The 21019-nt window shown below is 53.1% G+C and overlaps 1 protein-coding gene across 1 annotated transcript; it reads right to left on the bottom strand.

Annotated features, from left to right (window-relative positions):
* Nucleotides 1-1209: 1209 nt before the first annotated feature.
* On the bottom strand, nt 1210-19001 carry GALNTL5 (polypeptide N-acetylgalactosaminyltransferase like 5). The gene is made up of 8 exons (XM_045837844.1): nt 18752-19001; nt 16926-17046; nt 14680-14846; nt 12722-12844; nt 9748-9997; nt 7460-7577; nt 3997-4146; nt 1210-1365 (listed from the first exon to the last, which is right to left on the bottom strand). Exons 1-8 carry the CDS (start codon nt 18999-19001, stop codon nt 1210-1212), a joined length of 1335 nt encoding a protein of 444 aa, XP_045693800.1.
* Nucleotides 19002-21019: the final 2018 nt, after the last annotated feature.

Genomic DNA, 21019 nt, shown 5'->3' with positions numbered 1-21019 from the left:
TTCCCTGATCCCAGCTAAACAGTTCTTGAGTCAGAACATAGCTTGTCCTCAGGGCACGCAATCCGAGAAGTGTCAGGAGAGCTGTACGCCAGAACCATAGGAGGGGACAGGCATGAACAAGGCTTCCTAGCCACCCGCACCCAGGTTGACTCCACAGCCATCCCTCTAACCTGAAGGAAGTTCATTGGACACCTGGGAGTGTGTCCTCAGGGGGATGGATTTGGAACCCAGGTGCCTCTTCCCTGATCCCAGCTAAACAGTTCTTGAGTCAGAACATAGCTTGTCCTCAGGGCACGCAATCCGAGAAGTGTCAGGAGAGCTGTACGCCAGAACCATAGGAGGGGACAGGCATGAACAAGGCAAAATCAGAAGCAAGGAAGAAGGAGTGTCTCCCTGGCTGGTGTGGCCCAGTGGATTGAGTGCAGGCCTGCGAACCCAAGGGTCGCTGGTTCAATTCCCAGTCAGTGCACATACATGCCTGGGTTGTGGGCCAGGTCACCAGTAGGGGGTACACAAGATGCAACCACACGTTATTTCTCTCCCACTCTTTCTTCCCTTTCCCTGCTCTCTAAAAATAAAATCTTTTTTTTAGAAAGAGAAAAAGGGGTGTCCCCAAGTGACAGAAGGGCAGGCAGGAACACAAGGGAGCTGGTCCGGGACCCCCAGGCCAGTGGAGTGGACAGCAGGCACTGAGGAACCCAGCTCAGTGAGGCGTCAATGCCAGAATCCACATTGGCAGCAAGAAAGGAGTTCGACGAGATCGAACGGAAGTGGGCCCACCCAACCAAGGCTCTCTGTGACTGTCCTTCAGAGAGACCACTGGGCCAGGTCACGTGCCTGGGGTAGGACTAGAGTTGGCGAAGCCTCCAAGAGTGGGCCCGTCCCGACCCTATGGCCCCCCAGGACCGAGTATGAGTGCAGCAAGCAATCGGAGATCACTATATGACAGCATCCTGGCTGCATGGCAGCGTACATTTCTAAGGTTCCAGGTCTTGCCATCCCAGAAATTCAGTGGCCGAGGAGCGAGAACATATTAAGTGCTAGCATTAAAGGAGGAAAGGAAGGCGGGTCTGGTGTGGACCCCTCTGGTTGTATTTCCTGGTGCATTTCCTGTCATGGCCTGACGTTCCAAACTTGTACTCTTCTCTGTCCTCCATGCTGGGGGCTCCGGGGGGCTTTGTAACCCTTTGCTGATGAAACCACGTGCTTTCATCGGTTGCCCTTAGATGCCTCCAGCTCTGGGAAGACGGTGTCCAAATACCACTGAAATGACTTGCAACCCAATCGTTTCCTTAATGCCACACGCTCGCTGATGTTTCCATAGGGAACGGATTTCAGACCAGGCCTTTTTAAAAGATACTGCTCCTTAAAGAGACAGAAAGAGTTTCGTTAGACATCCAACATGGCGGTGTATATATTTTCACCCTCTGAACTTAGAACAAAGACCTTCTGACTTCCTCTGTCTAGGGACACACGTAGAAGCTGGGACACACTCACCCCACACGGACGTGCAGCATGTGCTGTGGTGGGTGGCCCACGGCAGAGGTGGGGCGTGTTCCCTTCTCCCACCTCCCCCCTCCCCTCCCCTCCCCCATCCCAGCCAACACACTTGCACAGTTGCACAGTTTCTGGGACGGGGGATGGTGTGGGGGCCAAGGGCACCGCGGCTCTGGAGGACGACAGCCCGGGTCCCAGGGCTGGCTCTGCTGATTTTATCAGCTAGGTGACCGTGGCCCCTGCCCTCGTGAGGTTGTTGGGAGGACCGAACACTTCCATCCGCGCAGAGCTTTTGGGAGATGCAGCCCAGCACGTGGTGCCACGCCGGGGTCGGCCACTCTTATTGCCCCCACCTGCTCGGTGTTCCGTGCGCTCTGAGTGCAGGAAGCCCCAAGGATGTGCGTCTAACGCCCTTGCTCCGCCCCCCCCCCACGTGGCCAGCAGTGTTGGGAGTCCCCCGAGGCCCCGTGTGTGTTCCTCCGCGTATTCCCAGGGCCCAGCGTGCGGCGGAGGAACACTGCGGAGGGAGACGAGCTTGCTTTTCTAAATCAGCGCATTATGAGCGTGCCAGGTAGGGTCCTCCCCGGGGATCCCTGGCCACTGTAGGTCCTCACCATCTTCCCTAGTCACTCCTAGTTCCCCGCTGTGGTGGGTGCAGGGGGTGGGCCTCGGGGTGGGGGAGGGGTGTCGTCGTTTTGGAGTGCGAGCGGAGAAGCCTTAGGCAGCATTTCCCTGGGTGAGCCTTCTCCTGCTCGGTGTCACTCACTGAGTTTCCCCCTGTGCGGCCGCATCCAACCCATGGGTCACGCCAGACGGGGCCTCCTTCTCAGGGAGACGGAGCTTTTTGTCCCTGGGTCTTCTGGGACATTCAGCAAACTCAGTCCTAGTTGTGTCCGAGTCACCGTTTAAGCCTGTGGCCAGAGTCCACAGTGTGCTAACGAGAACCCCGAAGCAGTGATTCGGGATGGCTTCCGGGCTTAGGAAGCTTACGTTCTACTTCACCCTCTTCACTGCTGCAGGACTTGAAAAGCGAGCATGTTTCATCTTTTTAGAGCTGATTTTTTTTTAAATCAGGAAATACAGTCAACATGCAAAAGGTACGTAAAATATAAATGGGCAACTTCATGGATTATTGAAAAATCAGCCTTGGCAATGCTGACTAGGCCAAGAAATGGAACATTTCCAGGACCCTGCAAGGCCCTGGTCTTCCCCTTCCGGGTCGTAGTTCATTCTCCTCCTTTCAGATGCTCCTGATGATGGATTCATTTCTTTGCTTCTCTTCCTAGCTTTGATATCTAAATATGCGTGCATGGATTATGTAGTTTCATCTTGCCCATTTTTAACTTACAGAAAAATACGGTGCATTTCATCGTGTTTGCCTGCTTTGGTTCACCGTGATGTGTGTAAGACTTACCTGCGCTGTCCTGTGTGTGTCTGGAGTTGGTTAATTTCTGTCGTCGGAGCAACTAAATGCGTCACATTTATCCGCTCCACCCTGGATGCGTGTTTGGGCCGCACTCCTTTGGGGTAACACACAGTGCCGTTTGTGAACATCCTCGCTGTGTCCCAGCACACAAACGCATGCATTTCTTTCGAATGGGACTGCTGGGTCACGGGACAGTCAGTACCTTTGATTCCATGCTTCCCCGCCGCCTTCCGAAGTGAGTTTGTAATAATTAGACCCCGCCACGAGTGTCTGAGAATTCCTGTTGCTGCCAACACTTGGTCTCATCAGATTGGTGTGTGTGTGTGTCTGAATATAGGTGGCTGTCTTTCTAGAAATACCTCCCTGAGGTTTTAATTCACATTGCCCTGCTTGCTAAAAAATATATATATCTATATATATTACTACTTTTATAATTTAACATAATAAAGAAATATTAGATCAAGGCCAGGGCATACAATATCGCAGAGGGATCCTCACATATTTCCACCCGTGTATCTGAAAGGAGAACTTTTGGGGGTTTCTGTCCATGTGGGTTGTGCGTGGATTCCGGACTGACGGCTTTCGAACGGGAGCGGAGCCACACTCCAAGTTCTCCGCGTGCGTGCCCTTTCAGGGCCTGGCAGGGGCTCAGCCCGGGGCAGAGGGCTCCCAGGTCAGCAGCAGCCCCGCCGTTGTCGGGGGCTCAGTAGTGGAGGCAGAGAATCTACGAGCTGCCTGTGGGGATGGGCACGGGGAGAGGGATTTGCTTCAGAGGGCCCGTAGACCCAGGCAAACGAATAAAAGGCTTCTTGCATTGACTGACTGATCTCTAAGTGTCTTGAGTTTTCCTAGACACGAAAAGAAAAAGTACGGTGCAGGTGTTGCAGCGCAGGATGCACTCACTGAGATCAGGGCCCGAGGAGGGGAGGGACGGTGGGAAGGGCGTGGCTTATATCGGGAACGTGGAGAAAAGAATGAAACCTGATAACCGGAAAGGCCGTGGACGGCTTCCTCGGGTCAAGCCCCACGGCCCCCCCGCACTCATCTTTCCGCACCGGACCCGCGTCCGTTACCTTGTACTCGTCCAGCCAGACGTGCACCAGCCTGAGGTTGTTCCGCGTCAGGGCTCGGGAAACCTCGGTGAGGTTCTCGGTATTGTGCTTGACGATGTGGCCCACTCGTGAGCAGGGCAGCACGAAGAGCTGGCCCCCGCACATCCAGATCTGGACGCGAGACAAAGAGAAGGCTCGCTCGCGCGTGTTGGCCAGTAACGGGCACCGGCTGGATTTTTTTTAATCCTCGCCCAAGGAAGTACTTGTTGATTTGAGAGAGAGAGAGAGAGAGACATCGATGCAAGAGAGAGACAGTTGCCTCCTGCACGTGCCCTGACTAGGGATCAAACCTGCAACCTCTTGGCATATGGGGCGATGCTCCAACCTACCAAGCCACCTGGCCAGGGCCAGCTGCTGGATTTTTTTTTTTTACAGACATAGCAATAGCTAACATGAATTAAGTCCCTTATTTCATTCAATCCTCACAGCAACCCCATAATGTAGGTGCTGTGATTATCCCCATTTTACGGATGGAGACACCAATGCCTAGATTGGCTGAGCAGCTTGCCCAGTGACACGAGGCTGAGAGTGGCCAGGCACAGGACTCCAACTCAGGAAATCTGGCCCCATGCCCAGGACCAGTAAGCAATTCTGCCTCTGTCATACGTGACCCGTTCTGATACCGACTGTGTGTGAAGAGTGGCACGATAAATTCGGCTTAAGACATCCTCCAACAATATAAGAAAACATTACACTCTGTTGACCCCCGGCATGGCTTCAGAGGTGCACGGCAGCGGATGTCAGCCCTGAGCCCCAGAGAGCCCGCAGGGCGAGGAGACGGAGCTGACAAGAGCCACCTCAGGAACACCCACATTTAAGAGACGCACAGAAGAAAGTCCCGTGAAGGGAACTGAGCGCCAGCAAGTAGTAGAAGAGCAACCAGAAATGTTGTCCTAAAATCCCAGAAAACTTCTGGAAAAGACGCTCTGTACCATCAAATGCTACAATAACTTCAAGTATATGGAAGGCCAAAAGCCATCCATTAGGGACATCAATATTAAACTGGTGACAGCTCCCTGCCCTGGCTGCTGTGGCTCAGTGGATTGAGAGCCAGCCTGTGAACCAAAGGGTCGCCGGTTCGATTCCCAGTCAGGGGACATGCCTGGGTTGCAGGCCAGGTCCCCAGTAGGGGGCACTCAAAGCTCATCAATATGAGCTTTTCAACCTCATATTGATGTTTCCCTCTCCTTCTCCTTCCCTTCCCTCTCTCTAAAAATAAATAAATAAAATCTTAAAAACCAAAACACAACTGGTGACAGCTCCCAGAACAATGTCACAGGATCCCAAAGGCCCTCGGAACCCTGGTTTACTGGGACGGAGAGGAAGCGAGACATGAAGTGTACACAGGCGTGGACGGTCTTTTCTTGGGAAAGACAAGGTTCGGTCTCTTGGTTACAGACCACGGCCAGGGTCACGGGAGCGCTTTAGTTATTTATTAATTTACATTTGTTTACAAAAAGAGAGACTCAAGGATACTCAAAGATAGGAAGGGGCCATGAGGAATGGAGTGGCTGAAAATATTAAAGCAAAGACAATTACTACATCTGAATAATAACTTAGCTGTCAGTTATTCTCTATCTGGAGGGAATACAGAGCCAGAAAGAAAAAAAAATACACGTGCTTTTCAAATATGCCTGCATCGTCCACAGGACTGATTTTCGTCCGAGGCAGAAGAATGTGCTAATGGAGCGATCGGGTCCCGAGAGGGGGAATTCCGTACACCGTTTTCTCAGAGGGAGGTCACGAAGTAAGGAATGACCAGCCAAGCCAGGAAAAGCGGCAAAGGTGCGGGTGTTACGAACCAGAGGCCGATGGGAAGGGAAGACATGCATGGAGATGAAGAAACACTGAGGACGACAGACTCACAGGATGCGGCTACGTAGGGGCTTGGGAGGGAAATACAACTGCTCTAGGTGTCCGTGTATTAGAAATAAAGCATCTGAAGGTTTAGGAAACAAATCTATATTTAAAAGAGTGTATAAACAGCGAACAAAGTAACCAGCCAAAACAAGAGGGAAGTAAAATCCAAAGCAAAAAAAAAAAACACAGAAAAACATTGAAGAGAAATATAGGAAACAATTTAACACATGCTAAGATAACATGAAATTCAAACTATAACTTCTGCAGATGATTTCACAGAGTGAAAGGAACAGGTGGCAAAATTTAAACTAGAATAGTAATGGCTGTCTCTTATTAATCAGCTCCTATAAATTCATCAGTTAAGCTGTGTTCTCCACACCAGCTTTCCTGATTGGGCAGAGACAAACAAGGCAGGAAAGTGAGAAAACAAATGTTAAGAGTAATAATGATGAGTTCACAGCCTAGATTTTTATGCACAGTTCATTATGATAATCTATTAGAATTTAGTCAAAAACAAATACCTACGATAAACATTTGATTAGTACCTTATATTTTTTTGGAGTCTCTCTCTCTCCCCCCCCAGAATATCTACTTTGTACTTTATTCTCTGCTTGAATTATCTCATGAAGTCTTCACAAATTTCTGAAGATGGCATTTATATTTATTCCTACTTAACAGGCGAGGAAACCAAGACTAAAAAAATTAATGCCTTGCCAAGGATCATCATGCAGGGGTAGAGCTGGGACTCGTTCTACGATCTGATATCACAGGATTTTTTAAAAGCTGCACCTGTTTTTAATAACTGAGATACAATTCACAGAGCATAAGAAATCACCCTTTTAAAGCATCGATTTTGGTGAGTTTCAGTACTTCCTCGAGATCGTGCCTTTAATTCCAGGACATTTTCACCCCCAGCAACGAAACCCGGCACCCACGAGCTGCTACTCCACTTCCTCCAGCCCCTGGCAGCGGGGATCCACTTTCCGTGTGTGGGGACCTGCTTATTCTGGCCATTTCATACGAAAGTGGATCCCTGTTTCATCAGTAAGTGGCTTTTGTGTCTGGCTCCTCCCACTTACCATAGGGTTCTCAAGGCTTCGTGGTAGCAAGGACCCCAGGATTTAAGAGTCGGGGGAGGGCTCAGACATCCTCCCCTGAGTCCTCTCGTCTCACAGATGCGGCAGCTAAGACCTAAGGTGGCTCATGTATTCAGTGGCGCCTCGGTCCCCTGCCTCCTAACGCTGTGTTATGTCCACCCTACGATAGCCCCCAAGACCACCAGCCGAATCAAAGAGATTCCACCCCAGATTAGAGTAGTCTCTGGGTTTGGTGTGCCGCACATTTCAAAATCACCTGTGGTCGGACATTCTGACATTTTTATGAAATCTTCTCAATTTTTGCAAGGGGTCTCGTAAATCGTACATTTCACGGGACACCAGAAGGGTACCAGATACTCATGGGGACAAAGGGCATGATTGCCACAGCAGATTACAGGACTGAAGGTTCGATTTCACGTGGTATGTGCAAAGGTAACTATTTAAAAAATAAATAAAATCTGAGTTACCCTTAGTGAAAGTTCCAAATTTTCTCCGCCCCAGAGGTCCATGTCCTTGTCGTACTGTCCAATCTCGTTAAAATAGTGCCGATTTATAGCGAAAATCCCTCCAGCCATTGCAGGGGACCTAAAAAGACACATCAACATTAAATTGATTGTACAGACTCAGTCATTATGGATGTTTGCCCAATTTATACTGAATGTTAATGATAACATAGTTAGAACTAGAAAACAACCACTTTTGCTAATTCCAAAATTATCTCAATGTACATTTAAGTACATAAAGTTGCTAAGTTGAAACCACCGCTACCTAAAAGTAGGCAGTAACATTATCTAGCAGTCACCAAGATATATAAGCAACACACCTAGTCTAAGTGTTGTTTCGGTCAGAGGGAAAGTTCCCCTGAGACCGCGAGTTTCCCGTGGGGATGGCAACTGACCTGGGCAGTGGGGTTTAGAGATAAACCCCTTTCTGAGAGCGTTAAGTGAATTGTAATGTTTACATCTGGGAAAACTATTATGGCCCAGGCATCTTGGTGGGGTCCACCCATAACAGGACCCATAAATACCAAACTCAATGATTTAAAACGAATCCCATGCCCATTCATTCTTCCACATGTCCATGTTCCCCGCGAGGCGTCCGTCACGAGTGTGAGGTCAGTCAGGGGGTCTGCAGGCGGGGGCGGGAGGCGGGACACCAGGGGGAGGTGACGGCAGGGGCCCCCCGAGAAAGACCGTGGAGTCTGGGGCGAGGGCACAGCAACGATGGCAGAGAGACGGGGTGGAAGTCCCGATCTGTTCTGAAGACGGAGCCCGCGGGTCACAGTGGGATGCGGGCGCTGGGAGGAAGAGGGAGTCGGGGCCGGCTCCAGCCAGGGCTCCGGGCCCGGTGCCTGGCGGCCGGGGCTGCCCTGTGCTGAGACGGGGGACGCGCCGCGTGGGGCTGGGTTGGTGGGGCCGGTCCGTTCGGGGCCTGTCTGAGACACGTGACTCGGCGTGTGAGTGCAGATGCCGGGGAACAGGTGGAGGACACGTCTGGCGGTCCGAGAGCGGTCGGGGCTGGGGACGTGAGGATGGGGGTCGTCGGTATGGGGGGGGGGCGGGTCACTCTGGGAGAAGGGGACAGGGAGAAGGGGGCACAGGACTGGGACACAGCACCCAACGGTAAGAGCCCGGGGAGAAGACGGGGAGGAGGACAGGGGCGGGAGGACGCCCCGGGCACCATGGTGGCCCGGGGGGGTGGCCACGGGAGGGTGCGCGTCAGAGGGAAGGGAGGGGCGGCCCAGCGGACAGACCGGGGAAGACGAGGACTGAGACGGGAACACTGGGTGTCCCGACGTGAAGGCCATTCACAAGTTTCCATTTGGAGGGGGCGGGCAAAGTCTGGTTCGAGTGAGTCTGAGAGATGAGTTAGCCCTGGCCCGCGTGGCTCAGTTGGCTGGAGCCACACCCCGTAAGCCGAAAGGCTGTGGTTCGAGTCCCGTCAGGGCACGTACGGGAGGCAACCAGTCGATGTCTCCCTCTCTCTCCCTCTCTCTCTCTCTCTCCCTCTCTCTCTCCCTCTCTCTCTCTCTCCCTCTCTCTCTCTCTCTGTGTCTCCCACTCTCTGGAATATCCGTGACAAGAGCTGATGCAGGTGTTGGCTACAGACAGTGTGAGGAGATTGCACTCCTGTGGTTAGTGGGACGAAGAGGTTGGCTGTGAAGGGACAGAGGCGGCCTTGGTGTCCGAAGTCACCAGCGAGTGTGGAGAGGGGCCTGGCAGAAGTCTGCTCAGAAGCAGCCTCGGCAACGCCGTTGACACTCACAGCGCCCAGACTGCGCCCACACTCAGCCAGACAGTTCCCGAGACCAACAACCGAGGGGAATCAAGTCCGCCTCGGCCTAGGAAGGTACGGACAGAAGCCCTTGCGTGACTATTTTAGAAACGGATTTGGGGAGAGGTCTGCCGGCCCCACCCCCGCGCCCCCATTCTGTTCGAGGGCCAGCACGTGCCCCTCGCCCCCGAGCACAGGCCACGCTCTGCAGACCTCTGAGGTCAGAGGGCACCCGCCAGAGAGGGAGGGGTGCTGGGAACGGGGTGACATGGCGTGTTCAGTGGAGGAAACTCAAAACCAGCTCAGTTCCGCTCTCACAGCCTGTTCGAGGCAAGTGAACTGTCAGAGACGAGAGAAACAGCAACATAGCATTAAGCCCGAGACAGTGAAGAAATAACCTCTGAACGCTTCTTTTTTATTTGCCCCGGGTACCCAATGCGCCTATTCCGCCGTATTGCCCCACGCCCTGAAGAAATCTCACCGGACGGGTCTGATGGGCCCCTCGGGTCCCTCCGTCTCATAAGAGAGAACGTTATCCCATTTAAACCGCAGGTGCCAGTCGAAAGCTCCTCTCACGACGGGGGAGGGCTGGTATTCCAAGGTCATGGGGTCGATGACGTCTATGACAGGACACACCACCGTCCTGCGGTGCTGGGCCACGGCGGCCAGCAGGGGCTGCAGCCACATCCTGTTCACCTCGCAGTGGCTGTCCAGGAACACCAGCACGTCTCCTGGGGGGGCAAGAGGCGGCCGGCGTCAGGGCTTGTGGGCGGAACCCGGACCACCCAAGTCCAAGTCGAGCACCACCGCTCGGGCGAGCGCTGGCTACGGGTTCGGCTCCCAAGGTGCTTTGGGTCCTGCCGGGGCCAGAGACAAGAAACACAGGCCTGGTTTTGTACCAGAAGGGCGGGCCCTCCCGTGCTAGCGATGCCCAGAGGGACACCTGCGGTCGGAGGGTGGCATGGGGGTGGGGGGGGACTCTGAAGAAGTGGGTAGGACTGCGAGGCTGCGGTGAAAAGACACCTCAGGTTGGCTCTGACCCATCAGCTCAGCTTAGCAAGCGTTGGCCGGGAGGACACCTCCTCCGTGGTTTACTTCGGGATGCAAAGATGCCTCCCTGTTTTCGCTCTTGAGTGGAAGCTTTAATAAGGGCCTCTTCTGCTTAGAGAAGATGGGAAAGGTTGGCCAACCCGAGGAATGCGTGTGTGGAAACGCCCGGTGCCGGCCAGGCTCCGGGGAGGGGGCCCTCTTGCGGCCGGTGACGGGGCTGCTCGCGGCTGCGGTCTTTGTGAGGACAACCCGTCAGTGCCTGTCATCGCTGGGAGTAAGAATCCTCCCTTGGCTGAGATTTCTCCTTTCAGCAGTTTATCCCATACACGTGCATTGGCACGGAGATACAGGTACGAGAACCGCTGGTGCCGCATTTCTTATTTTTTAGTGAGCGACGGTAAAAATAAAAACCACCAGTTGAAAATCAGCCGCCCCTGGCTGGTGTGGCTCAGCTGGTTGGAGCATTGCCCTGTAACCGAAAGGGTGCTGGTTCGATCCCCGGTCGGGGCGTGTGCGCGAGGCCACCGATTGATGTTTCTTTCTCACATCAGTGTTTCTCTCTCTCTGTCCCTTCCCCTCTCTCTTGAAGCAGGATAGATTAACCCTTTAAAAAAAGTTTTTACCCCCCCCCCAAAATAGCTGAGTGAATTATGACTATCTACTCATAGAACCCATAAGGGAGACCATACTATGATTAAAACTCATGTCTTCAGTACTGTCATGGGGAAAGTTCCAAAACATTAAAGTTAAATCAAAAGAGTAGGTCTCAGGACGATGAAGCTAGTGCGATTCCACATGGAGTGGAGCAAAGTGGGTTGGCAGTCATGAGTACGTGAAACAGTTTATTCCTGTATTATTACCGAGTCATTGATGTATTGGTCTTCATACGTGAACAACTGTGAACCTACTTTCACCCCACCCTGCACGTTTAAAGGTCCTTGGAGTTCTGTGTGTGTGTGTGTGTGTGTGTGTGTACACACACTCACACTAATGCATGGAACCAGAGGTCTGAAAACACACACGCACCGTGCTGGGCCTTGCACTGTGTTTCGGGCGACGACCACGTATGGTCTGTGCTGTTCCATCAGAGAGTGTGGCTGTCGATTCAGCCAACTCAGAAAAAGAGAATCAGATGTTGCTCGTATTCGGCCTTCGGCTCACTGAGGAGTCCCAGGCTGCAATGTGGTCTGAGGGAACACCCTGGACAAAACCCATGACCTTTGGTTCTAGTTTAATGTTCTGCCAAAAACCTCCGACCCGGCGCTGGCTGGTGTGGCTCAGCGGGCTGAGGGCCAGCCTGCGGCCCAGAAACCTCCGGCCCTTTGGGACTCCAGGGAGGTGGGTAGCTGGGATGCTCAGACCCCTGGGCACCCGCCCCCGAACCCCCTCCCCCCCCCCACCACCCCGCCTCGAACTGTTGACTGCTGAGGGCTCCCAGCTGCAGCTGCGTCCCTCCCCAGGAGCTGGCCCTGGAGGAGGAGGGGGCTGCCTCGTCCAGGGCGATGCCCCTCCCAGGGGCAGGGCTGTGCTCATCGCTGCCCGTCCCCTGACCCCATTCTCTGATGGCAGCCCCGGGAGTGAGCGGCTCTGGAGCACACGCACTGTGGGGAGCCCATCCGACAGTTCCCAAAGGTTTGGGTCCAGAGCAGTGTTTGCAGCACGGCCTCGCGCTCCCCGGGGGGGACCCCCCCGAGGTGACTAAGCACAGTGTGTGCGGGTGGGGGCTGGGGAAGCAGGCAGGGAGGGAGGGCTGGAGCCGGCGCCTCTGATGGGCCCTCTGCCCCCCCACCCCACCCCCGCACCCAGCTGGGCCTCTCCGAAGCTAGTTCCACCCCAACCCCCTGCCGTCCTTCCCTCTCCCCCTGCCCAGGCGTCCTCGGACCACAAGCTGCTCCGGGTCCACTTGTCTCCCTCACCCCTTAACCCTTCACGGACATTTCTCCAGGAACTCTCCTTCCTCCGCTCATGTCCCCTGGGCCCTGGAGCCCTGCAGCGGGTGCCCACCCTGGCTCCAGAGTCCCCCGTGCTGCAGGCAGCTGCCCCCGGCTCCACTGGCCCCCAGAAGTCTCCCTGTCCTCACTGCTCCACGGGCCTGGGTCCCGAGAACACCGCAGCCGGTCCCATGCATGCGCAGCTGCGTCTCAGACTGTGTCTGGGGGACACTCACTCTGCACCCTGCTACGGGGCGGCCGACGTGAGGACCTTCCCCTCGAACTAACATTAACATTGTAAAGCAGAGTGCTTTCGGGGTCAAAGCGACTCTGCCGCTCGTGGGGCTGAAATACGTTTCCGGTCCGTGTTTGTGGCGAGGGGAGACAGGGAGGGTCCCTGTGAGGACAGCTCTGCCGGGCGGACAGGTCCCCGAGGGGCGGACCCCGGCTGGGCCGCCCAGGGGAGGCCCCTACCTGAGGCCCGGGCCGCTCCCGCCATCCTTGCGCGGATCAGCCCCTCTCGCCTCTCGGTTCTCACGAGTTTGACCTTCCCCCGAAACTTCTCCAGGTGGTAGTCCAGCTTTTCTTTCAAATCGTCTGCGGGGGGGTAAAGAATCCGAGATTTGGCCACGTGTAAAATGGTAGCTGCACGCATGGAAACAGCTGAGCACGGTTTCGACTGACCCCCTAGAAGCCACGCTCACCCACAGAGACACTCGCTTTGAAAGAAAACGTTACCCTACTCGAGGAAGAGAAGGAAGTGTTCCAGCCCTGAAATCAGCCGTACACGGCTTTCTGTTTCTCGTGAAGTACCGCAATGTTAATAAATTGTTCATAGAAGTCGAAGAGAAAAGACACGGGTTTGGGCATTTTGGGGCGCTCTGGCTTTTGGAGGGGCCGCACACTTGGCGGTAACTCTCAGGCAAGTCATCAGACCACGTGAGCGTCAGTTCCCTCGTCGGTGGGAGGGGACCCCCCCCACCCCCCACCGCCGTATCCCTCGCCATGTCGCAGCGGGAGGAAGGAATACAACAGTCAGCACACAGCCCATGTAGGGGGCATCCCTAATTTTTCCTCAAAAATCTGGGCAAAAAAAATCTGTGCCTTACACACAGCAAAACATGGTAGGTCTCTGCACTCAGGCGTGGCTGTGAAAGGCTGGGGGCGGGGCCCCGTGGTCCCCCCAGGGCTGGAGCCCCCCAGCGCACCCTGTCCTTCCCGGCGAGAAAGCAGGGCTCCAGTCTCGCAGGACGGCCCACCCTGCCCCTGCTCGCGGCTTTTCTGGGGACCTGTGACCCAGCATGGGCCAACCTGCTCAGAGCCGCCGCCGCCTCCTACTGACCAGATGAGGAATCGGACCATCTCTCCGCATCCCCTCCCACACACAAGACTAGGAATAAAGAGCGTCTCCCGTAGAAATAAATGTCGTGCGTGGCGGGGCCTGGCTGACAGGTGACATTCCTAAATGTGGGTGACATTCGCTTCAGTTCTATTCCACCTCCGAGCTGACGCCCGGAGTTCCCGCCCCTTCCTGTTCTTCTCCCTACTCTGTCTCTCTCTCTTTCCCAGCCCACAGGGTCAGGTCCACAGTGATGGGGTGTGCTCTCAGGTAGGAGGCCTATGCAAGGCTGGGGTGTCGTTTCCATGGGAAACGCCCCCCCCCCCCAGGGACCTGCAGACTCCGAAACTCTTTCCACGCATCCGGGTCCTCCGGGCTGGCTTCCCCTTTGCATTCAACTGGTAGAACAGACAACGAATTTCAGGTGCTAAGTGCGGTTCATCAGACCGTGTAGCAGCACGAGACTTTACACTCGTGAGCAAGCAGCAGGAAGCACGCCCCTGTAGCTGGCCCAGTGAGAGTTCTCTCCTGGAAGGCACCCAGGTCCTGCCTTTTCCCTGCGTGAAGCGTGTCAGAGCTCCCCGCTTTCTCCAGGTAAAATTCCACCAATCCCCTTCACGAGCGGTTGCCTTTGTATATCTCTGCTTCTCTGTCCACCCCTCCCTTCAACTCTCTGCTCACACAAGTACCTCTCATACACAACTGCTCTGAGCCGACCAGGTTGTCTCTCGCCTCCGGGCCTTTACAGTCCCCTTTCCTCTGCGCCTCTCTGTCTAGCTGACTCGCACCAATCCACCCTTCAGACCTGAGCTCTGATGTCACTTCTTCCTGCATGTCACCGAAGACCTCTGAAGACCAGGTGGGTGCCCCTGCACCTTTACCTGGAGGAAGCACTAACCGCCCCGCCTGCCAACGCCGGCAGGGCAGGGGCCAGATCTTACATCCCCGCCACCAGTGCAGCCGTAGCCTCGGGCTCAGGGCCTGCCTCGGTGGCACCCAGGACGGCGTTTTGTGTTTTAAAGTAGCTCACAGGCCATCGGAGAGAGCGCTGCCTCCAGCGTAGACTAGGGAGATTATTAGTCTTCCGTCTTACCGAATTTGCTCATGTCATCCACCAGAATAATCTCTTCAAGGAGCTGGTGCGGGGTGAAATGCACGACGCTGGTGACTGTCCGAAACAAGGCATTAAATTCTTCATTGTGGAAGCAAATGACGACGCTGGCGGTGGGTAGCTGGGCTGGGTAATGTTTTTGATGGCACCTGCAGGCACACGGGAGAGGGAGAAAATGATGCGTGCTTGGGGATCTCAGTGCCCTGGCCTCCAACTATACTACAAAGCTATCGCAACTAAAACAGTACGGCACTGGCCTAAAACTCAGACATGTGGCTCAAGGAAAGAGAATAGGGAGCCCAGAAATAACCGCCAATTAATTAATGCCAAACAGTTAACTTATGCCAAAGGAGACGTGTATACAATGGGGTGAAGACAGCCCACCAATCAGTGGTCTTGGGAACACTGGGCAGCCACGTGCAAAAGAAGGACATGGACCCCTAACCGACCCCATACACACAGATTCACTCAACGGAGATGGAAGATGTGAACGTAAGACCTGAAGCCGTGAGGCTCCTCAGAAGGAAACACGGGCAGCGAGCTCACCAACATCGGTCTCGGCGATGGCGTTTGAGGCTCTGACGCCCCAACCAAGGCAACGGGAGCAAGAAGAAATAAGGAGGGCTGCATCCAACGAAAAAGCTCCTGCACGGAAAAGAGAGCCACTAACAAAATGAAAAGGCAACCTCATGAATGGGAGAAAACGTTTGCAAATCCTATGCCTGACCAGGCATTAATATCTAAAATGTACACAGAACTAACGCCGCTCGCCCCGGGCGGGCGGGGGCGTTGGGTGAAGCCTCGTCCACGCACCAAACGGCTGCCGGCCCGTCTCCAGTCAGGACGCGTGTGGGAGGCAACCGAGCGATGTTCCTCTCTCACGTCTGTGCTCTCTCTCTCCCTCTCTCTTTCTTCCCCACCTCCTATCTCTCTGAAATCAATAAAGCATACCCTCCAGTGAGGATTAAAAAAACAACAACAGAAAAACTCATACAACTCAATAGCAAACAAACAGACCAAACATCCCAATACCATTTAAAAAATGGGCAGAAGATCTGAATGGACATTTTTTTCCCCCCGAGAAGACACACAGATGGCCCACAGGCACGTGAAAAGGTGCTCAGCGTCACAAATCGTCAGGGAGACGTGCAAGCCAACACGGCAGTGAGACGGCCCCTCGCCCCTGTTAGAGCGGCCGTTCTCCACAAGACGGGGGATGACAGGTGCTGGCGAGGGCGTGGAGGAAAGAGCCCCCCACCCCGTGCTCCGTGGGCAGGAGCGAGTGTAAATCGGTGCAGCCACTGTGGAAAAGAGTATGAAGTTCCCTCAGAAAATTAAACACGGAACTACCTGATGATCCAGCAACCCCACTTCCAGGTATTATTCTGAAGAAAACGAAATCACTAACTCAAAAAGACGTCTGCGCCCTCATGTTCACTGCGGGGTTATTTACAACAGCCGAGACATGGAAACATCCTGAGAGTCCATTTCATGGATAAATGGGTAAAAAAGTGATGTGTGTGTGTATAAAATATATATTATTTTCCATTTAAAAAATGGAACCATAAAAAGAAGAAAATATTGCCATTTGCAACAACATGAATGGACACGGAGGGCATTATACTTAGTAAAACAAGTCAAACAGAAAAGGACAAACCCATATCCATCTCACATGTAGAATCTAAAAGACAAAAGCAGAAACCACCACCACCACCCCCCATCCTCCCCCACCCCCCTGCAAAAAAACCAAAAAAAACAAAACAAAACAAAACAAAAAACAAGCTCATAGAAACAGAGAACAGAGTAGTGGTTGCCAGAGGCGGGGGCGGATGGAGTGAGTACAGAGGGGAGGTCTGCAGGGCACAGCCTTCCGGATACAAAGTAACTAAGTCCCGGATACAAAGTAACTAAGTCCCGGATACAAAGTAACTAAGTCCAGGATACAAAGTAACTAAGTCCTGGGGGGTGATGCGCAGCCCGGCCCTGTAGTTAATACCACTGGATTCATATTTTGAAAGTTACCAGGGGAGTAGATTTTAAAAGTTCTCATCACAAGGAAAAAACATTTTTTGTAACTATGTATGGTGACCGATGTTAACTAGATTTATTGTGGTGGTTATTTTACAATATATACTACTACTATCCATTCATTATGTTGTACACCTGAAACTAATAGAATGTTATAGGTCAATTATATCTCAATACAAAAATAAAGAGGAGCAACATACATTTCATTCCTGGTATCTGGCAGAGGTCTCACTCTGCCCAAGCTTTCACTGATTATGGTATTAAATCCATACTTTGTAAAGCCTTGAAGAAGTTCTGGGTCCATAAACTGAACATCCTTACCTACAAGAAAAGGTAATGAGAGTGTCACATAAGTATTGGCTGATGGCCATCACTTCACTAAAGGGTGATGTTTTTAACTGTATCTATTCAAATTTATTTGTGTGAAAAACAAAACTGAGACATATAATGAACTATTTAAAAACTGTTTACACAATGAGATACCACCACACACCATTGAGAATGGCCATCATGAACAAAGCAACAAACAAGTACTGGCGAGGTTGTGGAGAAAAGGGGACCCTAGTGCACTGTTGGTGGGACTGCAGACTGGTGCAGCCCCTGTGGAAAACACTATGGAACTTCCTCAGAAAACTATAAATGGAACTGCCTTTTGACCCAGCAATTCCACTGCTAGGATTATACCCTAAGAACCCTGAAACACCAATCCAAAAGAACCTATGCACCCCGATGTTCATAGCAGCACAATTTACAATAGCCAAGTGCTGGAAGCAACCTAGATGCCCATCAGTAAATGAGTGGATCAAAAAACTATGGTACATTTACACAATGGAATTCTATGCAGCAGAAAGAAAGAAGGCGCTCCTACCCTTTTCAACAGCATGGATGGAGCTGGAGAGCATTATGCTGAGTGAAATAAGACAGGTGGTAAAAAACAAATACCATATGATCTCACCTTCAACAGGAACCTAATCAACAAAACAAAGAAACAAGCAAAATATAACCAGAGACACAGCAATTGAGAGCAGGCTGACGGTGACCAGAGGGGAGAGGGGAGGGGACAATGGGGGAAGAGGGTGAAGGGTTTGCAGGAACAAGTATAAAGGACACGTGGACAATAACAAGGGGGGTGGGAACAGGGGAGGGAGGGGGAGAGGGTTGGGGGGATGGGGAGGAGTGGGGGGATAAGGCACAAAACTCTACTTGAACAACAGTAAAACAAAAAGTTCTTAAAAAAACATAGGTAAGCCGTATCGGTTGTGCCTATCCACTGGCACACGGATTACGCTCCTGCATCGCGAAGACAGCCTGCTAAGGGAAGGAGGCCGGTCGCGGAGGCGTGGCCAGGGCGTGACTCTGCTTGTGTGAGCGCCCGGAGCAGCCAGGGTCCCGGACGCGGAGTAGAAGCTGCTTCCCAGGAAGCGGGGGCTGGGGGCGCGGGGAGGTGCTGTTGATGTGTGGGGTGGGAGTTCTGAAGGTGGGTGGGTCCGGGGACAGCGCGACGCTGTGAGCGCCTTTATTCCGCTTAATGGTGCATTTAAAAATGGTGAAAATGCTCACCTCCGTGTTATGTATGTTTTCCTACAATAAAAATCTTTGTTAAAGGAAAAAAACCTTAAATTAAGGTGGTTAAATGCATACCTACCTGTTTCATTTTTTCGTAGGTAGAATATAAAACATTTCATAATTTTAAAAAATGAATTGATATGGAAAACAAAACATTCTCTTCCCCTTCCAAATGTTACACGTATGGCCTATTTTCCCCTAAAAATGGCTAAAAGAGCCCTGACTGGCATGACTTAGTTGTGACGTCATTCCGCAAAGCACGAGGTCACCAGTTCAATTCCCGGTTAGGTCGGGGGCCTGGGTTGTGGGTTTGGTCCCCCGGCAGGACTTGAACCAGAGGCAGCCGATCTGTTTCTCTCTCACATCGATGTTTCTCTTTCTCCTTCTCCCTCCTTTCCCCTCCATGTAAAAACAAAATCTTTAAAAAAAAATGGCTAACAGAGAACATCAAAACGCTTACTTGAGTTTAAAAAGGGCCTCCGTTCTTTAGTTTCATCCTCATTAGGTCTTTCCGCTTGCACGGGGTGTCCTGGGCCGTGGGTAATTGGTGGCTGCAATTTTTTCTCAAGGGACCAAATCGATGCCAGCTCCTGGCTTTCCGCCTGCCCGCCGCCCACGTGGTCGTGGTAGAAATACACACAGAGCAGCAGTGTCCATATCCCAAATGTCAGGGACCCACAGAGCAAAAACTGAACTATGACATTTCTCATCGTAAACCCAGCATTTTGGGGAGTCCAGTCTTCAATTTCCTAAATCAGAAGGATTTGAGAGAAGCTCCGTTAGATATCGCAGTGGTTTGTAGGGTCATTTGCTTGGCTTAAATTCAACTTTCAGCGTTTTAAAAACCATTTTGGGCCCTGGCTGGTGTGGCTCAGTGGACGGAGCGCCGGCCTGCCAACCAAGGCATCGCTGGTTTGATTCCCAGTCCGGGCACAGGCCTGGGTTGCAGGCTGGGTCCCCAGTGCGGGGTGGTGCGCCAGAGAGGCAACCACACACTGATGTTTCTCTCCCCCTCTTTCTCCCTCCCTTCCCCTCTCTCAAAAAATAAATAAATACATAAAGTACCCTTTAAATAAATAAAAAATGGATAATCACTTTGCTATCAGCACTCGTCATATATGTTGATAAGATTAAAATGTACCTTTTTTCTATTATCCAAACCACTCTTAAAACTGACATTCATAAGAGGACATAACATCAAATTATACGACAGGCTCACAAGATGTTTAGTATCGCTTGTCGTCAGGGCGCACTCTCCCGAGCATGGAGCCCAAGGAAACTGTGCTTCCTCATCCCTTAGGGCTGCGGGGTTCAACTTGGGGCCGTACTGTAGGTCTGTCTCTTTAAAATCTGATCTCACACCGATCCGCCTGTTATAAACACAAACCCTACAATGTCGCACGCTGGAGAAAGCAGGGGCAATGGAAGTGGCAGCCGCCGCCGGTGGGACAGCGTGTAGTTCGGGTGACCTTATACACACGGGACAGATCCCCAGGGAGAGCGCCGGAGGAGACCCTCACCGGACGTGGCCAAGCGTGTGGACGGAGGCCGCGTGTGCACAGACACTGGACACGGCTTGAGGCTCCCCTCGCCGGGAGCCCGGAGGAAGGGGGGCCGTGCCATCCGGGCCAGAAACGGGCCAGCGGCAGCTCCCCGTATGGACACTGTCAAGTCCCAGGAAACGATGTTGCCCCCCAACAAGTTGGGTAGGACGCGACCTGCAAACATGTGGAAAACACGACAAGCTGTGCCATTGTTTGCGGTGACGCCGTATGCAGCCAGGGATGGGGGGGGCGGGGCAGGTACACGGACACAGTTTAGGGTGGCGACGGCTTCCGAGGGGGAGGATACAGGGGGAGGAAAGTAAGAGCTCCTGATGATTAAAAAAATGTTTTAAAAATCTTTACCTGAGCAAATGTTTGCTAATTTGACACACACACACACACACACACACACACACACACCGATGTGAAAGAGATCAATTGCCTCTCGTATGCACCCCAACTGTGGGGGGGGGAGTAAGCCTAAAACCTACGTATGTGCCCTGACCAGGAATCGAACCCGCAACCTTTTGGTGCACGAAGGCAACACTCCAACTCACTGACCCGCCCAGCCGGGGTGAGCTCCTAACGCTGTTTGTTTTTTAAAGCTCTGAAGCAGATGTGGCCAAGCAAGGGTGTTGGACAAAGCCTGGCGATGTGTACACGGCATTTGTGACATTTTCCTCGATATCTCCCGTGCGCTGGAAATAGTTCGCAGTTTATCAGAAGAAGAGAAAGGACGTGAGAGGCTTCCTTTCTCCACGATCGACGTCTGTCTTCTCTCCCTCCTCACTCGGCCGGGGACGAAAGGAAAGCTGAAGACCCTCCTGGGGGAGAGGGGGAGGGGGCCATCCCTGGGTGAGACTGCGATATGGGTCTGTCTGGAGGTCAGAGGCCACCGGGCGTGTGACAGTGACTGGGACGGACAGGGGAAGCCCCACTCCGAGCGTGCGGTGACGGGACACTGAGGTGGGCTGTGGTGCTGCACCAAAATGGGGTTCGGGGGCGGCTCCGAGGGTCCCACAGCTGACGGAGAGGCGGTGTTCGGACAGCGCCCGGCTCGCTGCAGCAGCAGTGCGCGTGTGAAAGTGCCCCCGGCCGTGCCCCGGGGCGGCTGCTGGTGGAGAGGCTCGTCCTGGGGGGGGCGGGGGGCGGAGTGCAGGAGTGGGACTGCCGTGGCACCAGAC

The sequence above is a fragment of the Phyllostomus hastatus genome, unplaced genomic scaffold (assembly GCF_019186645.2).
Source record: "Phyllostomus hastatus isolate PE091 unplaced genomic scaffold, TTU_PhHast_1.1 phas_contig_244, whole genome shotgun sequence".
Classification (NCBI taxonomy): domain Eukaryota; kingdom Metazoa; phylum Chordata; class Mammalia; order Chiroptera; family Phyllostomidae; genus Phyllostomus; species Phyllostomus hastatus.
Note: the sequence above shows the minus strand (reverse complement) of the source record. Positions and strands in the feature narration are given on the sequence as shown.